The sequence below is a fragment of the Chelonoidis abingdonii genome, chromosome 6, assembly GCF_003597395.2.
Source record: "Chelonoidis abingdonii isolate Lonesome George chromosome 6, CheloAbing_2.0, whole genome shotgun sequence".
NCBI lineage: Eukaryota > Metazoa > Chordata > Testudines > Testudinidae > Chelonoidis > Chelonoidis abingdonii.
The window spans coordinates 1,001,997-1,019,053 of NC_133774.1; the positions used below are offsets into that span (position 1 = coordinate 1,001,997).

The window sequence follows — 17,057 nt, forward strand, 5'->3', positions numbered from 1 at the left end:
CTGCACCCCCACTTTGCAGTCAGATGTGACTCTTAGCCAGCAAAACAGAGGTTTATTCGATGACAGGAAAAGGGTCTAAAACAGAGCTTGTAGATACAGCGAACCGGACCCCTCGGCCAGGTCCATTCTGAGGGGCAGTGAGCCAGACCCCCACATCTGCACTTCACTCCTAGTCCCCAGCCAGCTCCAGACTAACCCCCCTCCAGCCCCTCCTCTCTGCTCAGCTCCTTTCCCTGGGCCAGGAGGTCACCTGATCTCTTTGTCTCCAACACCTTCAGTTTGCACCTTTGCAGAGGAGGGGCCCAGGCCATCAGTTGCTAGGAGACAGAGTGCCCGACATTTAGGTGCACTGGCCCCTTCCTCTGCAGCAATCACACCCCCTTATCCCACCACCTAGATGCTTAAGAACTGCCTAGGGGACACTGAGGCACCAACACAGTGTTCAGAGCAAACATTAAGAACAGTCCCAGTTCGTCACACCCATGTGGCGCTGAACCTGTCCCTGTCCCTATCCCCCAGGGGAACATGGTGTTCAAAAGGCATCTGTGCCTGCCCCCGTCCCCTTGCACTGACCTCCCGCCCGTGCGGCGCTGACCCTGTCCCTGTCCCTGGCCCCCAGGGGAACGTGGTGGCTATCAAGCATGTGAATAAGAAGCGGATCGAGCTGACGAGGCAGGTGCTCTTCGAACTCAAACATGTATGTACTGGGGAGCTGGGCAGGTTGGGCTTGCGGCTGGGGAGGCGATGGGGGGCCCAGGGGTCTGCTGGAGCAGGAGTGATTGATGCTGGGTGGGGTTTCCAGCCTACCCCAGCACTGGCTGAGTGCAGCATGGTTCAGAGCCCTGGCTGTGCTCAGCTCACATCGAGGTGCCTTGTGGAGCCTGGTGGGTCCGACATGATGCCAGGTGCCAGAGACATGTCAGGGACATGTGTGTCCATGGCAGGGGGAGGGGGCACACAGGCAGCAACGCACAAACGCAGATGCACCCACCTCCCTGCTCTGCCCAGGACCGCACAAGTCCCATTTTATCATCCAGCCCGAATCTGGCTCTCAGGGCCTGAGCCGAGGCCCAGGAACAGCCATCACTGTGCTAGCATCGAGCGTGTCGTGTGGCTCTGATTCCAGAGTGCCTGCGCTGGTCACCAGACACCCAGGCCGGCCCCATCCCCTCCCAGGCCTGGGTGGTGTGGGGTGACCCAGCCAGGGCTCTGATGGGTCCCTGCTTCTGTTTCCGGCCCTAGATGAGGGACATCCAGTTCAACCACCTGACCAGGTTCATCGGTGCCTGCATCGACCCGCCTAACGTGTGCATCGTGACGGAGTACTGCCCGCGGGGCAGCCTGCAGGTGAGGGGGCTGGGGCATGCCGCTGGCTCGCTTGCTGCTGGGCGGTGACCCATGGAGAGGCTGCGGCGGCTGACAGAGGCCAGGAAAGGGGTTGGCAGGGTCTGTTACAGCGCACTGGCCCAACAAGAGAGCAGGACGAACTCCTCCTTCGGCACCTCTCCGCAATGTGCGGAAAGATAAATGGCATTGTTGTGGGTGATGTCAGTCAGGAGGTATCTTGCTGCCCATGGTACAAGATCAGCAGTTTCTAGACATTGTAGCTGATGCTTTTCTAACACGAAAGGTGTTACACCCAGCGTGGGTGCAGATGAATTAATCACTGGTGTGGAGGCTGGTGGTTGCCCAAGGACCAGTGATTGAGACCTGACCACATTCAGTACAAGCAAGCGGAGGGCAGCTCCAAGCAGGGAAATCAGTACTTGCTGCTTCAGAAGGGCTTCTCCCAACCCAGAGGAAAATTATGAGTAAAATTTATTGGGAGGGAAAATTTAGACAGAAAAATGTGAATGAAAAGTGGGAATTTTGAAAGCAGAGTTTATTGGCCGGCCAAAAATGATCCCACAATTGTGCAAGAGGGGAACTCTGGTGTAGAGCCCGTCAGGGCTGTCCTTACCCATACACAGAGTACGCAGCTGTGCAGGGCACCAGGAAATTTGGGACACCACATATCCTGGTACCCTGTGGAGCTGTGTGCTGCTCTGGCCCCTGCTCCGCCTCTTCCCCAGGGCCCCTCCCCCCTGCTCCAGCCCTGCTCCTTCCCTCCCCCACCACGCCGCTTCCCAGCTCCGCCCCACCTCGCCCCTGCCCCGGCTCTTCCTCATGACCCCTGCCCCTCCTCCAACTCCACCCCTTCCCTCCCTCAGCCCCGCCCCACTCGCCCCTGCTCCGCCCCCACCATGCACCTTCCCAGCTCTGCTCCATTCGCCCCTGCTCTGCCCCCACCACGGCCCCTCCCAAGCTCCGCCCACCTGCCCCTGCCTTCCAGCTTCTTCCCCATGCCTGCCTCCCCAACTCCGCCCCTCCCTCCCTCAGGCTCCGCCCACTCGCGCCCTGCTCCTCCCTACCTGCGCCCTTCCCAGCTCCGCCCACCTTGCCCCTGCCCAGCTCATTCCCCATTGCCCCGCCCCTCCCCAACTCCGCCCCTCCTCCCTCAGCCCCGCCCCACTCGCCCCTGCTCCTCCCTATCCTCGCCCCTTCCAGCTCCGCCCCACCTTGCCCTGCTCCAGCTCTTCCCCATGGCCCCTGCCCCTCCCCAACTCCACCCCTTCCTCCTGGCAGCCCCGCCCCACTCGCCTCTATCTCCGCCCCCACCGATCACCTCCAGCTCTGGCTCCATTTCGCCCCTGCTCCGCCCACCACGCCCCTCCCCCAGCTCCGGCCACCTCACCCCGCCTGCTCTTCATGGCACCTTGCCCCCCCCAACCCCGCCCCATCCATCTCCAGCCTCGCCCCCACTCGCCCCTGCTCCTCCCCTACCTCGCCCCATTCCCAGCTCCGCCCACCCTCGCCCCTGCTCCGCCTCTTCCCCAGGCCCTCCCTCAGCCTCCGCCCACCTCCCCCTGCTTCCACCCCCACCACGCCCCTCCCCAGCCCCGCCCCACTCGCCCCTTGCTCTGCCCCCACCTCGCCCCTCAGCCCCGCCCCACCTCACCCCTGTTCTGGCTTCCCATGGCCCTGCCTCTCCACACCCCGCCCTTCCCTCCCCCAGCCCTGCCCCACTACCCCTGCTCCGCCTCCCACGCACATCCCCCCACTCCAGCCTTTCTCCTGGATGACTCCAGAAGCAGTCGGCTCCCGCACTCACGACTGGTAAGCGGAGCGACCTAGACCTAGCCTGCGACTGCTCCCTGGCTCCCAGCTGTGCGCCGGCGAGTGCTTGGGGGTGGTTCCCCCTTCCCCCCAAGCCTGGGAGCCAGGGGAGTCAGAACAGGCTGGGGCTGGGTCACTCCGCTTCCCGCAGGAAGTGGCCAGCCCCCCCACCCCTCCAGCCCCCACAAGGGCCTGGGCAGGGCCCCCACACTAGCCCCACCTCCGTGGAAGGGCTGCAATAGGGCACAAAATAGCTAGGGTGCCCTGGAGCCCATCCTTGCGTTCAGGGGAAATGATGGTGTAAACCCAACATCTCCTGGGGGTGCGGTGTACCTGTCCCACTAGCGGCACTGAGACCCCTTAGAAGAGCAAGAATTAATTGTTTGCTCTACACCAGTGCGTTTAACTCATGCAGAGAGGCCTCATGCACTAAGCTTCACGTGGTTCCATTCGACCTGCCCGCCAACGACCACATTCTGTCAGTGTACAAGTGGGATCAAACCAGGCGACCTCTGGGAGCTCAGAGCTTAGTGCATGAGGCTTAAAAGCCATCTGGCAGTTAGCTAAGGCTGGAGAGCAGACTCACCAGTCTCTCTTCTCTAATCGGTCTGGTTGCCACTAGATGGGACAGACAACCACCCCCAGGAGGTGTGTACAATCGCAGCAATTGGATATGGAAAAAGGGACTAGGTGTCCTGGCAAATTGATGTGAATTAGTGTACCGTGAAGAACCATTCCGTGTACTTCCAGCCCGCACACCACACGATCCAACTGTCTACAGCCAAGCACTGAGTACAACCGCATCTGCCTGCTAACCCCTCTGACAGAACCACAACCTACAAAAATCTCCACCTAGCTTTCTCAAACTACAAACCCGCGACAGGAAATAAGGAAACAGATCAACAGAGCAGGAACAGCTGTACTTAGAGCCTCTTACTGCAAGACCAACCCAGAAAGAAACGAACAGGACTCCACTGGCCAATCACATACCAGTTCTCCAAGCTAAAACTCCTCCAACAACCAGTCATCAGATCTACAACCATCCTGGACAATGATCCCACAACTTTCACAGGTCTTGGGTGGCAGGCCAGTCCTCGCCCAACAGACAACCTGCCAACCTGAAACGTATCTCACCAGCAACCTTGCACACACGCACATAGTATGTGATCCTGCTAGACTCAAGAACCATAATCCATGCAACTAACTTCGATGCCAACTACTGCCACATATCTACACAGGACACCATCACAGACCTAACCCAGCTCAAGCGCGCACCATCACCGGATTCATTCACCTGCACCCACCAATGGTACATATCCCAGTCATATGCCAGCAATGCCCCTCTGCTATGTTACATCGGCCAAATGGACAGTCCCTACGGGAAAAGGAAAATGGAACAAATCAGATATCAGGAATGGCATATTTACAAAAACCTGTAGGAGAGCACTCTCAACCTCCTGGCCACACTATTAGCAGACCTTAAGTGGCCCATCCGCCAGCAAAAAACCTCAGGACCAGACTTTCGAAGAGAAACTGCTGAGCTTCAGTTCATCTGCGAAAATTTGACACCATCAGCTCAGATGCAACAAAGGCAGTGATATGGCTTGCCAACGTACAGAACCAGTTTCTCCTCTCTTTGGTTTTCACCCTCAACGCTAGAACAGGGCCTCATCCTCCCTGATTGAACTAACCTCGTTATCTCTAGCTTGCTTCTTGCTTACATATATATACCTGTCCCTGGAAATTTCCACTACCTGCGTCTGAGGAAGTGGGTATTCACCCACGAAAGCTCACGCTCCAAAACGTCTGTTAGTCTGTAAGGTGCCACAGGACTCTTTGCTGCTATTCCTGCGCTCATCAAGTTTGAATGGCAGTGACTCCCTGCAGAGCACAGGCCAGAGGAAACACCCCTCCCCCCCCCAGTTACCCTGGGACTGAGCACCAGAACTTGGGTTTGACTAAAGCATCTTAGAGGAGGGCCTCTGGGGCTGATCTGCGGACACGAAGAGATGGAGACTCCACCGCTGCCCATGGCAGTCAGTTCCCATGCTTCAGCAGCCGTATTTCCAATTGAAATTTGTCTGGCTTTAATGTCCAGCCTTCAGTGGTGGTTCTGCCTTTCTCTGCTAGATTGGGAGCCCTTCAGTGCCCAGAACTTTCTGTCTGTAACGGTGTTTACACGCTGATCGTGGCACTCGCCATCTTTTGGACTGAGCTCTTTAAGTCTCTCACTGTCAGGCATTTTCTGTACCCCTCAAATCATTGTTGTGGCTCTTTTCTGCCCTCTCACCAAGATGCGGTTCAGGATTTGGACACCAGAACTGGACGCAGTATCCAGTATCAGGCTCCCCAGTGCTGTAGAGAGGTAGAATCACCTCCGTGCTGCATAGCACGTGGAAGACTCAGCAGCGACTTGCTGACAGTGTGCAAGGACCTTTCCAGGCGGCAAACCCTGGGCACTGAAGGCTGAACAAGAACTGATGGCTGGAAGCTGAAGCCAGATACATTCAGTTTGGAAATACAGCACCAGTGAGGGTGACTGACCACTGGAACAAACTGCCCAGGGCCATGGTGTTTCTCCATCTTGGGGCCTTCAGACCCAGATTGGAGCCTTTCCGGGTGATGCTTTGCCAGGCACAGTTGGTGGGCTCTGTACAGGGGTGTGCAGGGGGACTGGAATGGCCTGTGCTCTGTGGCAGTTCAGACTAGATGATCTAATAGCCCCTCCTGGCCTGCGCTCTGTGAATCTATGAAAGAGAAACCCTATTGCCATGCCAGTTGTGGCCCAGATTGCAGCACCTGTCTCAGCGCGGGGGTTGTGTCCAGGGGCTGGGAGCCTTGGCATGGGGTCACGAGGGCTCGGGCATGTCTTGAGGGGGAGTCATGGTGCTGGTGGCTGGAGTGTCCCATGGGGTGTGGCACACCTGCCCAATGGAGAGGGCCTGGCTGGGGGTGGCTTGGCTGGAGTGCCCGGAGCCCACACCTGACACACTTCACTCTCTGGCACCTCCCAGGACATCCTGGAGAATGAGAGCATCAACCTGGACTGGATGTTCCGCTACTCGCTCATCAATGACATTGTGAAGGTACGAGAGCGTGGGGCGCGGCTCCTCTCTGCCCTGCACCTGTGGGTCTGGCGCCTCGTGCTTGGGGCCCTGCTGGCACTGGGGAAGCAGCACTGGGATGAGAGAACTCCATGGCCAGACAGCGTCACCGTGGCAGGCAATGCTCCCCACTCTGGCCGTGGTATTGGGGGTGGGGGAAAACCTTGTTAGGCCCCACCCCACACTAGGGAAGGTGCCACGGAACCACCTGTCCCTGCTCTTGGTTCTCCAGGGAGTGCAGAGCCCCGTGGCACCAGCCCACTAGCCAGGGTGGGACGCTGGCGCTTTCCCTGCTGGTGACCCCGGGGTAGCCGTGGCTGGGTCATGCCAGCTCTTGTGCCCTCTGGGCCGTAGGGGGTAGAGTTTCTGCCCTGATGGGGTGCCCCCAGGTTCTGGCTGGGGGAGGGGCGTAGGTCGGGGCTGTCTCCTGGTCTGGAAGCCCCAGGAGTCCCGATGGGTGACATCTCAGCAGCATCTGTCTGGCACAGGGAATGGTCTTTCTGCACAACAGCATCATTGGGCACCATGGCAGCCTCAAGTCCTCCAACTGCGTGGTGGACAGTCGCTTCGTGCTCAAGATCACGGACTACGGGCTGGCCAGCTTCCGCTCCAGCTGCGATGCCGAGGACAGCCACGCTCTGTATGCCAGTGAGTGCCCCCGCCCCAGAGTGCACCTGCTGTCCGCCTCCCCCTGCTCCCCAGGAGCCTCGCTTCCTTCCCTGCCAGCAGCATGTAACGATGCAGCCTCTGGCGGGACACAACTGAGAGTATCAGTTCAGGACAAACTGCTCAGAGCAGGACAGTCACAGCCCCAGGCTCGGGGTCCTTTATTATTAAGGCATCAAACCAGCCAGACAGAGAGGATTCTCTGCTGCTTTCACAGATCCAGACTAACACGGCTACCCCTCTGATACTTGATACCAGCCAGACAGAGAGGACTTTGGTGTCACCCACTGGCTAACCACACGTCACACAAGCAATTTCCTTAGACACTCCAGTCTCCCAGTATCACACCCAGTCCACACGTCCTCGGGATGATGCGTTATGACACACCCCAGTAAAAGAAGTTCATCGATCCCAAGAGCAAGCCCTACCAGTTCATATACACATATCAAATCTTACCACATCACGCCATGTTTGCCAATCCTTTAGAATCCTAAAACTCTAAAGGTTATCTTCTATAAGGGAAAAAAAAAGAATAGAGATGAGACCGCTAAATTGGTTAAATGGAATCAAACTCCATACAGTGATGGAAAGTTTCTTAGTTCAGGCTCTGTAGCAAGTGATGGAGTGAACTGCAGGTTTCAACTCAAGTCTCTGAGTCTATCTCCCATAGCGATGGGGTCATTCAGTCCTTTGTTCGAGCTTCAGTTTGTTAGCAAGATTCCGTCCAGAAGCAAGAAGCTGAATAGAAGACCAAATATGAGAGTTTCCAAGGCCGTTATTCTCCCTTCCTTGTGGAAGGACACCCCTTTGTTCGTTACTGATGGAAAAATCACAGCAGCAAGAATTGGGAGCGATGTCACATGGGAAGTCACCATGTCCAGGCATGACTCCGTTTGCAGGCTGACGATTGTTACTAATAAAAGTTTAAAGAGAGAACTGGATAAATTCATGGTGCTAAAGTCCATAAATGGCTAGTTAGCCAGAAGGGTAAAGAATGGGTGTCCCTAGCCTCGGTTTGTCAGAAGGAGAGGAGATAGGCAAGAGAGAGATGCAATTGATCATTGTCCTTGTTAGATTCACTCTCTCTGGGGCACCTGGCATGGCCATGTCAGTAGACAGTCTGGCTAGATGGGACCTTTGGTCTGACCCAGTACGGCCGTTCTTATGTTCTTAAGTGTTTCTCAGTAAGTGCCCATTCTCAAGAAACTGAGCAAATGCTTCACTGAGGCTGCTTTGGAATCAAACACATTTCAGATACAAGTACATAGCCCATATTCATAACTTCAAATTCCCAAATGATACACACACACACAGCCAGCATCATCATAACCAGCAAATCCTAACCTTTCCATAGACACCTCACACGACAACCTTTGTACAATGTTTGCTGCAGATATATAACAGTGGTTGGAACAATGATCTATATGGTCACAGTTCGTGTCAATAACGTCACAGAGGAGAAGTGGTCCCCTATGCTCAGGACCGAGAGGGCAGCTCAGCGTGGTCCTTCAGGCCTGGGCTGCCCCACAGCGTGCTCCCCTGGCAGCACCCAGCCTGGCCCCCGCACAGCTCCCATCCGGGCTCCATTGAGCTGCGTGGGGCTTGGCCCTGGGGGCTCTGGGCTGCTGGGTTCTCTCAGGGTGGGTGGAGGTCGGACCCGTGGGGCTCCGCTCAGAGGTGGCTGTGCTCCTTGCTCCTCCCAGAGAAGCTGTGGACGGCCCCAGAGCTGCTGCAGCAGGGGCGCCTGCCCCTCCCAGGGATGCAGAAGGCTGATGTGTACAGCTTCAGCATCATCCTGCAGGAGATCGCCCTGCGCAACGGGCCCTTCTACATCGAGGGCATGGACCTGAGCCCCAAGGGTGAGTGGGGGCTGGGTCCCCAGGGATGGGGCGGTGGGGGGCTGGATCCTAACGTGGGGAGGGGGCAGGGCTGGGGCCCAGGGATGGGGCAGTGGGGGGCTGGACCCTGAGGTGAGACCGGGTGGGGGAGGCATGACTGGGTCCCTAGGGACAGTGCTGTGGGGCCCAGACCCCGAGGTGCAAGAGCTGGGAGGCAGGTCTGGGTCCCTAGGGATGGGGCGACAGGGCCTGGACCCCGAGGTGCGAGGGCAGGGGGCGGGGCAGGTCACGGTCCCTAGGGACAGGGCAGTGGGGGACTAGACCCTAATGTGGTGGGGGCAGGGCTGGGTCCCTAGGGATGGGGTGGCGGGGGCCTGGACCCCGAGCTCAGAGTTCAGGGGGGCAGGGCTGGGTCCTCAGGGACGGGACAGTGGGGAGCTAGACCCTAACGTGTGAGGGGGCAGGGCTGGGTTCTCAGGGATGGGGCGGTGGGGCCCGGACCCTGAGGTGCAAGGGCTGGGGGGCAGAGCTGGGTCCCCAGGGACAGGGCGGCAGGGCCAGGACCCCGAGGTGCGAGAGCTAGGGGGCAGGGCTGGGTCCCTAGGGACGGGGTGGCAGGGGCCCATACCCTGAGCTCAGAGTTCAAGGGGGCAGGGCTGGGTTCCCAGGGATGGGGCAGCGGGGGCTGGGCCCCGAGGTGCGAGTGCAGGGGCCAGGGCTGGGTCCCCAGGGACAGGGCCGCAGGGCTGGGGGGCAGGGCTGAGTCCCTAGGGACGGGGCGGTGGGCCCAGACTCCGAGGTGCGAAGGCTGGGGGGCAAGGCTGGGTCCCTAGGCACAGGGCAGCAGGGCTCCAGACCCTGAGGTGTGAGGGCTGGGGGGCAGGGCTGTGTCCCGAGGCACAGGGCAGCGGGGGCCCGAACCCCGAGGTGCGAGTGCAAGGGGGCAGGGCTAGGCCCCAGGGACGGGGTGGCGGGGGCCCGTACCCCGAGCTCAGAATTCAGGGGGGCAGGGCTGGGTTCCCAGGGACAGGGCGGCAGGGCCCGGACCCCGAGGTGCGAGGGCTGGGGGACAGGGCTGAGTCCCTAGGGACGGGGTGGTGGGCCCAGACTCCAAGGTGCGAAGGCTGGGGGACAGGGCTGAGTCCCTAGGGACGGGACGGCGGGGCCCACACCCTGAGGTGTGAGGGCCGGGGGGCAGGGCTGGGTCCCTAGGCACAGGGCAGTGGGGGCCCGAACCCCAAGGTGTGAGTGCAAGGGGGCAGGGCTGGGCCCCAGGGACAGGGTGGCAGGGCCTGAACCCCGAGGTGCGAGGGCTGGTCCAGCCTAGGGCGAAGACACCCAGGCTGTGCAGCCAGCAGCGCGGGCGTTGGTGCCCCGGGCCTGGCTGGACTCCTTGCCCAGGCCGGTGACGCGCTCCCGTCCCCGCAGAGATCGTGCAGAAGGTGCGGAACAGCCAGAAGCCGTTCTTCCGGCCCTCCATCGATATGGGGCTGCACAGCGAGGAGCTAGCCGTGCTCATGGAACGCTGCTGGGCGCAGGAGCCCGCCGAGCGCCCCGACTTCAGCCAGATCAAGATCTTCATCCGCAGATTCAACAAGTGGGTGCCCCGGCTGGGGCGGGACAGGGCTTGGGGCGCAGCTGGCACCCAGGGGCTGGGGAGGTGTCTGGGGTGTGGGAACACCTGGGAGCAGGGCTGAGACGTGTGAGTGGGGGACATGACGGGCAGGAACGGAGAAGCAGGACGGTGAGTGCGTGCGAACACAGGAGCCTTACGGTGTCACACACAGCCCCTTTGGGGGGGGGAATACGCAGGGGTGGGGGTCTTATCTCCCACCTCCCAGTCGTGTGTTCTCAGGTGGGGCATGCTGCTCACCCTCCCCACTTGGGGGGAGGGGGTCTGCTCCCCACGGGGCATTGGGTGCCAGGTGTCACTGTTCTGGTGACTGGGTTTTCAGATCCTCCATCGATATGGGGCCAGCCTCAGAGCCAGCAGGGCGACATTCAGACTTGTGTGTCAGCCTCCCTGAGAGCAGACGGTCCGTTCTCCCCCGCTTCACCCCCAAGCATACAAAATATAGGGGAAACTGAGGCACACCACAAGGTCATGTAACATATTCCAGAAATTTCCCACTCAGTCACAGTAGCAACCAGGGTTATGTGATGCCACAGCCTCTTCTTGAGTGCCAGCCTCAGGAGGAGACTGGGGAGCAGCAGCCCTTGGGGAGCAGGCGCTGAGTGGGTGGGCGTTATGGTGCCCCCGTGTTGTGGATACAAGGTCCCCCCATAAGTCTCCCATGGCCTCCCTGCCGGCCTGTCTCTGCAGGGAAGGCAGCACCAGCATCCTGGACAACCTGCTGTCGCGCATGGAGCAGTACGCCAACAACCTGGAGAAGCTGGTGGAGGAGAGGACGCAGGCCTACCTGGAGGAGAAGCGCAAGGCCGAGAACCTGCTCTACCAGATCCTGCCCCAGTAAGAGACCCACACAAGCCCCTGAGCACGTGCTGGCAAGGGGAGGAGCCCAGGGGGCATATGCCAAGCTCCCCCACGGGTGTGTGCTGGCACGGGCTGAGTGTGTGGAGCACCTCCGTGAGCGTGTGGTGGGGTGCGGGGCAGCATGCCCCTTGGGGAGGTCAGCACCTGGTGCACATGAATATTGCCTGGGACTTTGGAACAAGCAGGGGAAGGCAGGTGGGCCAGGCCTCGGGGAACCTGAGGAATTAGGTCAGTAGGTCAGGGCGCCCCCATGAGGTGAGAGGCCCAAACGTGCTCCCCTGCCCTGGCTGGTCGCCCGCCCTCGCACACTGGGTCAGGAGGGTGCCCCTGCCCAGAGCCTGGGGTGGGGGGGACAGCGCAGACGCTGTGCAATGGCTGGAGCGCAGGCTTGTGGGGGGGCAGGTCTGGGGACGATTTTGGGGGAGGAGTGTCAAGCGGCAGATGCCTGAGCCACCACTAAGCGCCCCTTGGGCGGTCCCACAGGATCCTTGCCATTCCCCCAGAGACCCTTCCTCGCCCTGACCCCACCAGACTGACTGGGGGGATGAGGGGGCTGGCAGGCATTCTCGCTGCTGACTCGCGGGAGTGGCTGGTGGATGGGGGTTAAAGGCCTTAGCACTGGTGCACCTGGCCTCGTGCCTGGGGTGGGGGGCAGGGGCCTAGTGCTCCTGTTTTGCTCCCATTTCACAGCGGGGGTGGGGAGGGCGCCAATCTGGGGCAGCAGCTCACACTGACCTGCTCCCCCCAAGCTCCGTGGCCGAGCAGCTGAAGCGTGGGGAGACGGTGCGGGCCGAGGCCTTCGACAACGTCACCATCTACTTCAGCGACATTGTGGGGTTCACAGCCCTGTCGGCTGAGAGCACTCCCATGCAGGTAACCAGGGGAGAGAACACACCTGTGCAGGTAACTGGGAGAGAGTCCCCATGCAGATAACAGGGGGGAGAGCACACATCTGTGCAGGTAACTGAGGGGAGAGAGCCCCCATGCAGGTAACGGGGGAGAGAACACACCTGTGCAGGTAACTGGTGGGAGCGCCCCCCATGCAGGTAACTGGGAGGGAGAGAACACACCTGTGAAGGTAACTGAGGGTTGAGCCCCCCATGCAGGTAGCTGGGGGGCAGAGAACACACCTGTGCAGGTGACTGGGGGGGGAAGAGCCCCCCATGCACGACACCTAGGTGGGGGGAGAGCAGCGCCCCTGCAGGGAGCCAGGGGGACCCCTGCGGGGATGGATCTGTAGGGAAGCAGCCAGTGAGCAGCCTTCCCACCCCCCCTGGCAGCCCAGTTCCCGGAGCTCTGAGCATGGGCTGGCCCATGCGTGGGGGGCCGTGGCCCACAGTGTGGGTGTGGCTGGGCGCCCCGGGGCAGTGCTGGCAGCGCAGCAAGTGGCCAAGAAGGCTGGGCCCTCACCTGTGCTCCCCACCTACAGGTGGTGACCCTGCTGAACGATCTCTACACCTGCTTCGACGCCATCATCGATAACTTTGACGTGTACAAGGTGAGACTGGCCGGCTGCTATTGGGGCAGGGCCTGGACACAGCCCTGGTACTTGGGCGGGTTGGGGGAAGCTGTGCCCCAGAGAGGGGGTGGGGAGCTGGGATGGTGCACCTCGGCAAGGGGCCACGGAGCCTGGCTCTCAGCGGGATGGGGTCTGTGAAGATGCGGTTCTGGCAGGACTCAACTGAGAGTGCCAAATCAGGACCAATTGCTTAAACAGGGCAGTCACAGCCCAAGGCTGGGGTTTTTCCACCTCTAAGGCAAACCAAACCAGCCAGACAAAAATGACTTCGGTTTCACCCCACTGGCCAGCCACAAGTCACACAAGCAATTTCCTTAGACACTCCAGTCTCTCAGTATCACCACCAGTCCCACTCGTCCTGGGGATGAATGGTTATGAAAACCAACACCCCAGTAAAAGAAAAAGGTTCTCTCGATCCCAAAGGACCAAGCCCCAGACCCAGGTCAATATACACATCAGATCGTACCCACAAATCACGCTGTTGCCAATCCTTTAGAATCTAAAATCGAAAGGTTTATTCATAAAAGGAAAAAGATAGAGGTGAGAGCTAGAATTGGTTAAATGGAATCAATTACACACAGTAATTGCAAAGTCCTTAGTTCAGGCTTGTAGCAGTGATGGAGTAAACTGCAGGTTCAAATCAAGTCTCTGGAGAACATCCCCAGCTGGGATGGGTCATTCAGTCCTTTGTGCAGAGCTTCAGTTTGTAGCAAAGTCCCTCCAGAGGTAGGAAGCAGGATTGAAGACCAGATGGAGATGAGGCATCAGCCTTATATAGGCTTTTCCAGGTGTAAGAACACTCCTTTGTTCCTACTGTGGAAAGTTACAGCAAAATGGAGTCTGCAGTCACATGGGCCAGTTTCTGCACACCCTGCTGAGTCACAAGGCGTATCTGCCTCCTCTCAATGGGTCAATTGTGTAGTTAATGGTCCTTAATGGGCCATCAAGCAAGCTAAGCAGAGCTGACACCAACTTGTCTGGGATCTTTCCCAGTAACCCAGCACAAGCTTGAAATACAGACAGTACACAGCCAATATTCATAACTTCAACTACAAAAATGATACAGACAGCATAATCCTAACCAGTAACCCGTAACCTGGTCTTAGACACCTTATATGACCCCCTTTTCATAGGATTTGGTGCCACTGCAGGACCTTGGTTGCAACCCATGTTCTATATGGTCCCAGTTTAAATCAATAACGTCACAGCGTCTCTCCCCTTTGATCTCCCTGGGATGGCAGGCCCGGACATGCGTTTGCCGGTGCTCGGCCTTGACTCTGCTTGGCCCCCCAGGTGGAGACGATTGGAGACGCCTACATGGTGGTGTCGGGGCTGCCGGTGCGGAACGGGAAACTGCACGCCAATGAGATCGTCCGCATGGCGCTAGCGCTGCTGGAGGCTGTGAAAACCTTCAAAATCCGACATCGGCCCAACGACCAGCTCCGGCTGCGCATTGGCATCCACACCGGTGAGCTGCCGGCACCGCTCGGCAGAGACCAGGCTCCTGCAGCCGGCGGGTGGGCCCGGGCCCAGCTCCCCGGTGGGGGAACACACTCTGAGTCACAAGCAGGACTGGGGGGCGGGGGTTCCCGGGGCCTGCAGGGGTGACGGCTCTCTCCCCCGGCAGGTCCTGTCTGTGCCGGGGTCGTAGGGCTGAAGATGCCCCGGTACTGCCTGTTTGGGGACACAGTGAACACAGCCTCGCGGATGGAGTCCAACGGGCAGGGTAAGTCTCCTCCCCAGCGGGCAGCTCCCCCAGTCCCCACCCAGGACCTGCCCAGTGGCCGGGCGTGTTCGGGGTCTGGCCCTCACCTCCCAGTGGCAAGGCGAGTTGAACCCATCTAGCCCAGTAGCCCCCAGCCCAGATCCAAGCGGTGGGTCTGCGAGTGTAGCTCCAGACCCACTGCTCTGGCCCTTGGTGACGCCTCCCCCTCCTCTGACCCAGCACTGAAGATCCACATCTCATCCACCACCAAGGAGGTCCTGGACGAGTTCGGCTGCTTTGAGCTGGAGCTCCGAGGTGACGTGGAAATCAAGGTGAGTCTGGGGCGCTGCTCTGCCAGGGCCGCACAGACGGGGCCAGGGCTGTTGGCATCTCAGTGCTCCTGGGCAGGGACAGGCTGTCTGGGCCCGATACAGAGCCGACGGGGCACCGGGCGCTGGGAGGTGAGCACGGAGCTGGGAGCAGGTGAAGGGGCCAGGCTCGGGGCCAGGAGCCCAGGATGCCAGGGTCATGGGAGTGCACATACTGGCCCCTGCACAGCTGAGCCCAGCAGCCCCTGTGCCAGCTTCAGCCACAGCAGCTCTGCCCCGGGAGGGCACATCCTGGCAGTGGGGAGACTCCTCGGGAGCTCACTGCACAGCCTGGAACGACGGGCACAACCGAGGTCTCAGCTCTGACATCCCTTCTCGGGGCCCGGGCGGCCCTGGCTCTGCGGAGGGGAAGCCGGAGGGGTCCTGGCTCCAGCTCTGGGCCATGGAGGATGCGAGGGGGTGTGGCTCTGGCCTGAGCTGCTCCCCTCTGGCTTCCAGGGGAAAGGGAAGATGCGGACATACTGGCTGCTGGGCGAGCGGACAGACGACAGCATCATCTGAGGCCAGCCCTGGGCTGACTTGGGCTCTGCAGTGAGCGGGGCTCCGTCGCTGAGCTCCGCGCGCAGGAGGCTGCGCTCCATCTCCGAGCACCACTCCCCAGCCACGGCAGGGAGCGCCCGGCACGCAGGCTCTGCCTCCGGACTGCAGGCCCCAACCGAACCGGCCGAACAGTGGGGCCCTGCTCTGCTGGCAGACACACAGGGCTGGCACTCAGCCGAGGCGCCCTGTGCACGGTGAGCCGTGCTGCCCACCCAGCCCTGCCCGCCCCAGCTGCCGTCTCCTTCCACTCAGCCTCCGAGTCCAGGGCCTGGTGGGGATGGCGGGAGCCTGCCAGGCCCTGACTGGTGCCGGCACAACCCCACTGCACTCCTTGGAGCCTGGCTGTACCCTGTGCCAGGGAGGGGCTGGCGGGGCCCTGGGCACCGCCTGAGAACGAGCCCCGGGGCCCTGAGTCTCTGTAACCCGTGATCCCCTCTCCAGGCTCGGCTGGCTCTGAGCCCCTCAGCCTCTCCACCCCTGGGCCCAGCTGGCTCTGAGCCCGTCCCCCCAGGGGCCTGGCTGCTCCCCCATGGCACTTGGCCTTCTCTCCACTACTCAGCGCCCTCCCCCGAGGTGAGCGAGCTGGGGCTTCTGCCAGGGCTGGCCCTCAGCTGGGGTGGGGGCAGCTCCCTCCCCCACTGTCCTGTGGCCTGGTTCACACAAGCACGATGCAGCTGCTCACGCCTTCCCTTGCCCTGTAACTACCCAGAGAGCTGGGCCAACACCCACACCCTGGCAGTGCCCACATCCTCCCCCGGGTGTGAATACAGGGCTCAAACCGTGCACACGACTGTGTTGAAATACAGACTTCCTGAACCGGACCCCGCGTGTCTCTGGGGGCTAATGGGGGGAGGGGGCAGGCTTCAGAGATGCTGCCGCGGTGCGACCCCAGGTGGCTGGGGGGTGGGGGGAGAGGAGAGAGGCTGCTGCGGTGCGACCCCAGGCAGCTGTCGGGGGTTTGGGCGGGAGAGGCTGCCGCGGTGCGAACCAGGCGGCTGTGGGGGAGAGGCTGCCGTGGTGCGACCCCAGCAGCTGTCGGGGGCAGAGGGGAGCTGGTGCCACCCTGAGCGGAGGGCTGGGGAGACCTGGCCAGTCAGGTTGCTTTGCTTGGCCGGGTGGTTGGTGCCCAGCTGCAGGGGCTGCTGTGAAGACCAGCTCCTGCAGACCAGCCCTGGCAGCAAGGCTCTGCAGCAGCCGCAGGCCCTGCCTGGCTCCTGGGTGCGGTGCGGAGCGGGGCTGGAGGCTGCGTCGCTGCGTCTCCTGGAGCACAGTCAGGGAACAGCTCACTGCCCCCGCTGGGTTTGCTTTGGCCGGTGGCCGGAGCACTTTCCTGCTCAGCCAGCCCCTTCCGGGAAGGCACCTTTGCCCGGAGCCCACAGCGGGGCTGGTGATGAGATCACCCCCACTTCCCAGACAGCGTGAGGGGGAGCAGTGGGCCATGACCAGGACTGGGGCTGCTCCCCCTTTCAAGGCGGGGGCCGGGCGGGGAGGTAGGGCCCTGTCACTGGGGTTGCACTGGTGTTGTGGGGAGCAGGGTCCGGCCCCCTGAGGCCTGTTCAGCTTCTGGACTCACCAGCAGAAGGCAGGAGTGAGCAGGCTGAGCCGCAGGGGTGGGCAAGACGCCCCAGCTGGCAGATCTGGTCCAT

General features: G+C 60.8%; 1 protein-coding gene across 1 annotated transcript in view; it reads left to right on the forward strand.

The window, feature by feature from the left end:
* NPR2 (natriuretic peptide receptor 2) overlaps window positions 1-16,232 on the forward strand; it is a 77,176-nt gene extending 60,944 nt beyond the window's left edge. Inside the window, 13 exon segments of the mRNA XM_075067468.1 lie at window positions 620-697; window positions 1,243-1,347; window positions 6,171-6,242; window positions 6,749-6,908; window positions 8,630-8,785; window positions 10,193-10,361; window positions 11,088-11,234; window positions 12,008-12,131; window positions 12,688-12,756; window positions 14,071-14,245; window positions 14,405-14,503; window positions 14,723-14,814; window positions 15,310-16,232. Coding sequence (XP_074923569.1) covers window positions 620-697; window positions 1,243-1,347; window positions 6,171-6,242; window positions 6,749-6,908; window positions 8,630-8,785; window positions 10,193-10,361; window positions 11,088-11,234; window positions 12,008-12,131; window positions 12,688-12,756; window positions 14,071-14,245; window positions 14,405-14,503; window positions 14,723-14,814; window positions 15,310-15,372 — 1,509 coding nt within the window. The 3' untranslated portion in view covers window positions 15,373-16,232.
* Window positions 16,233-17,057: the final 825 nt, after the last annotated feature.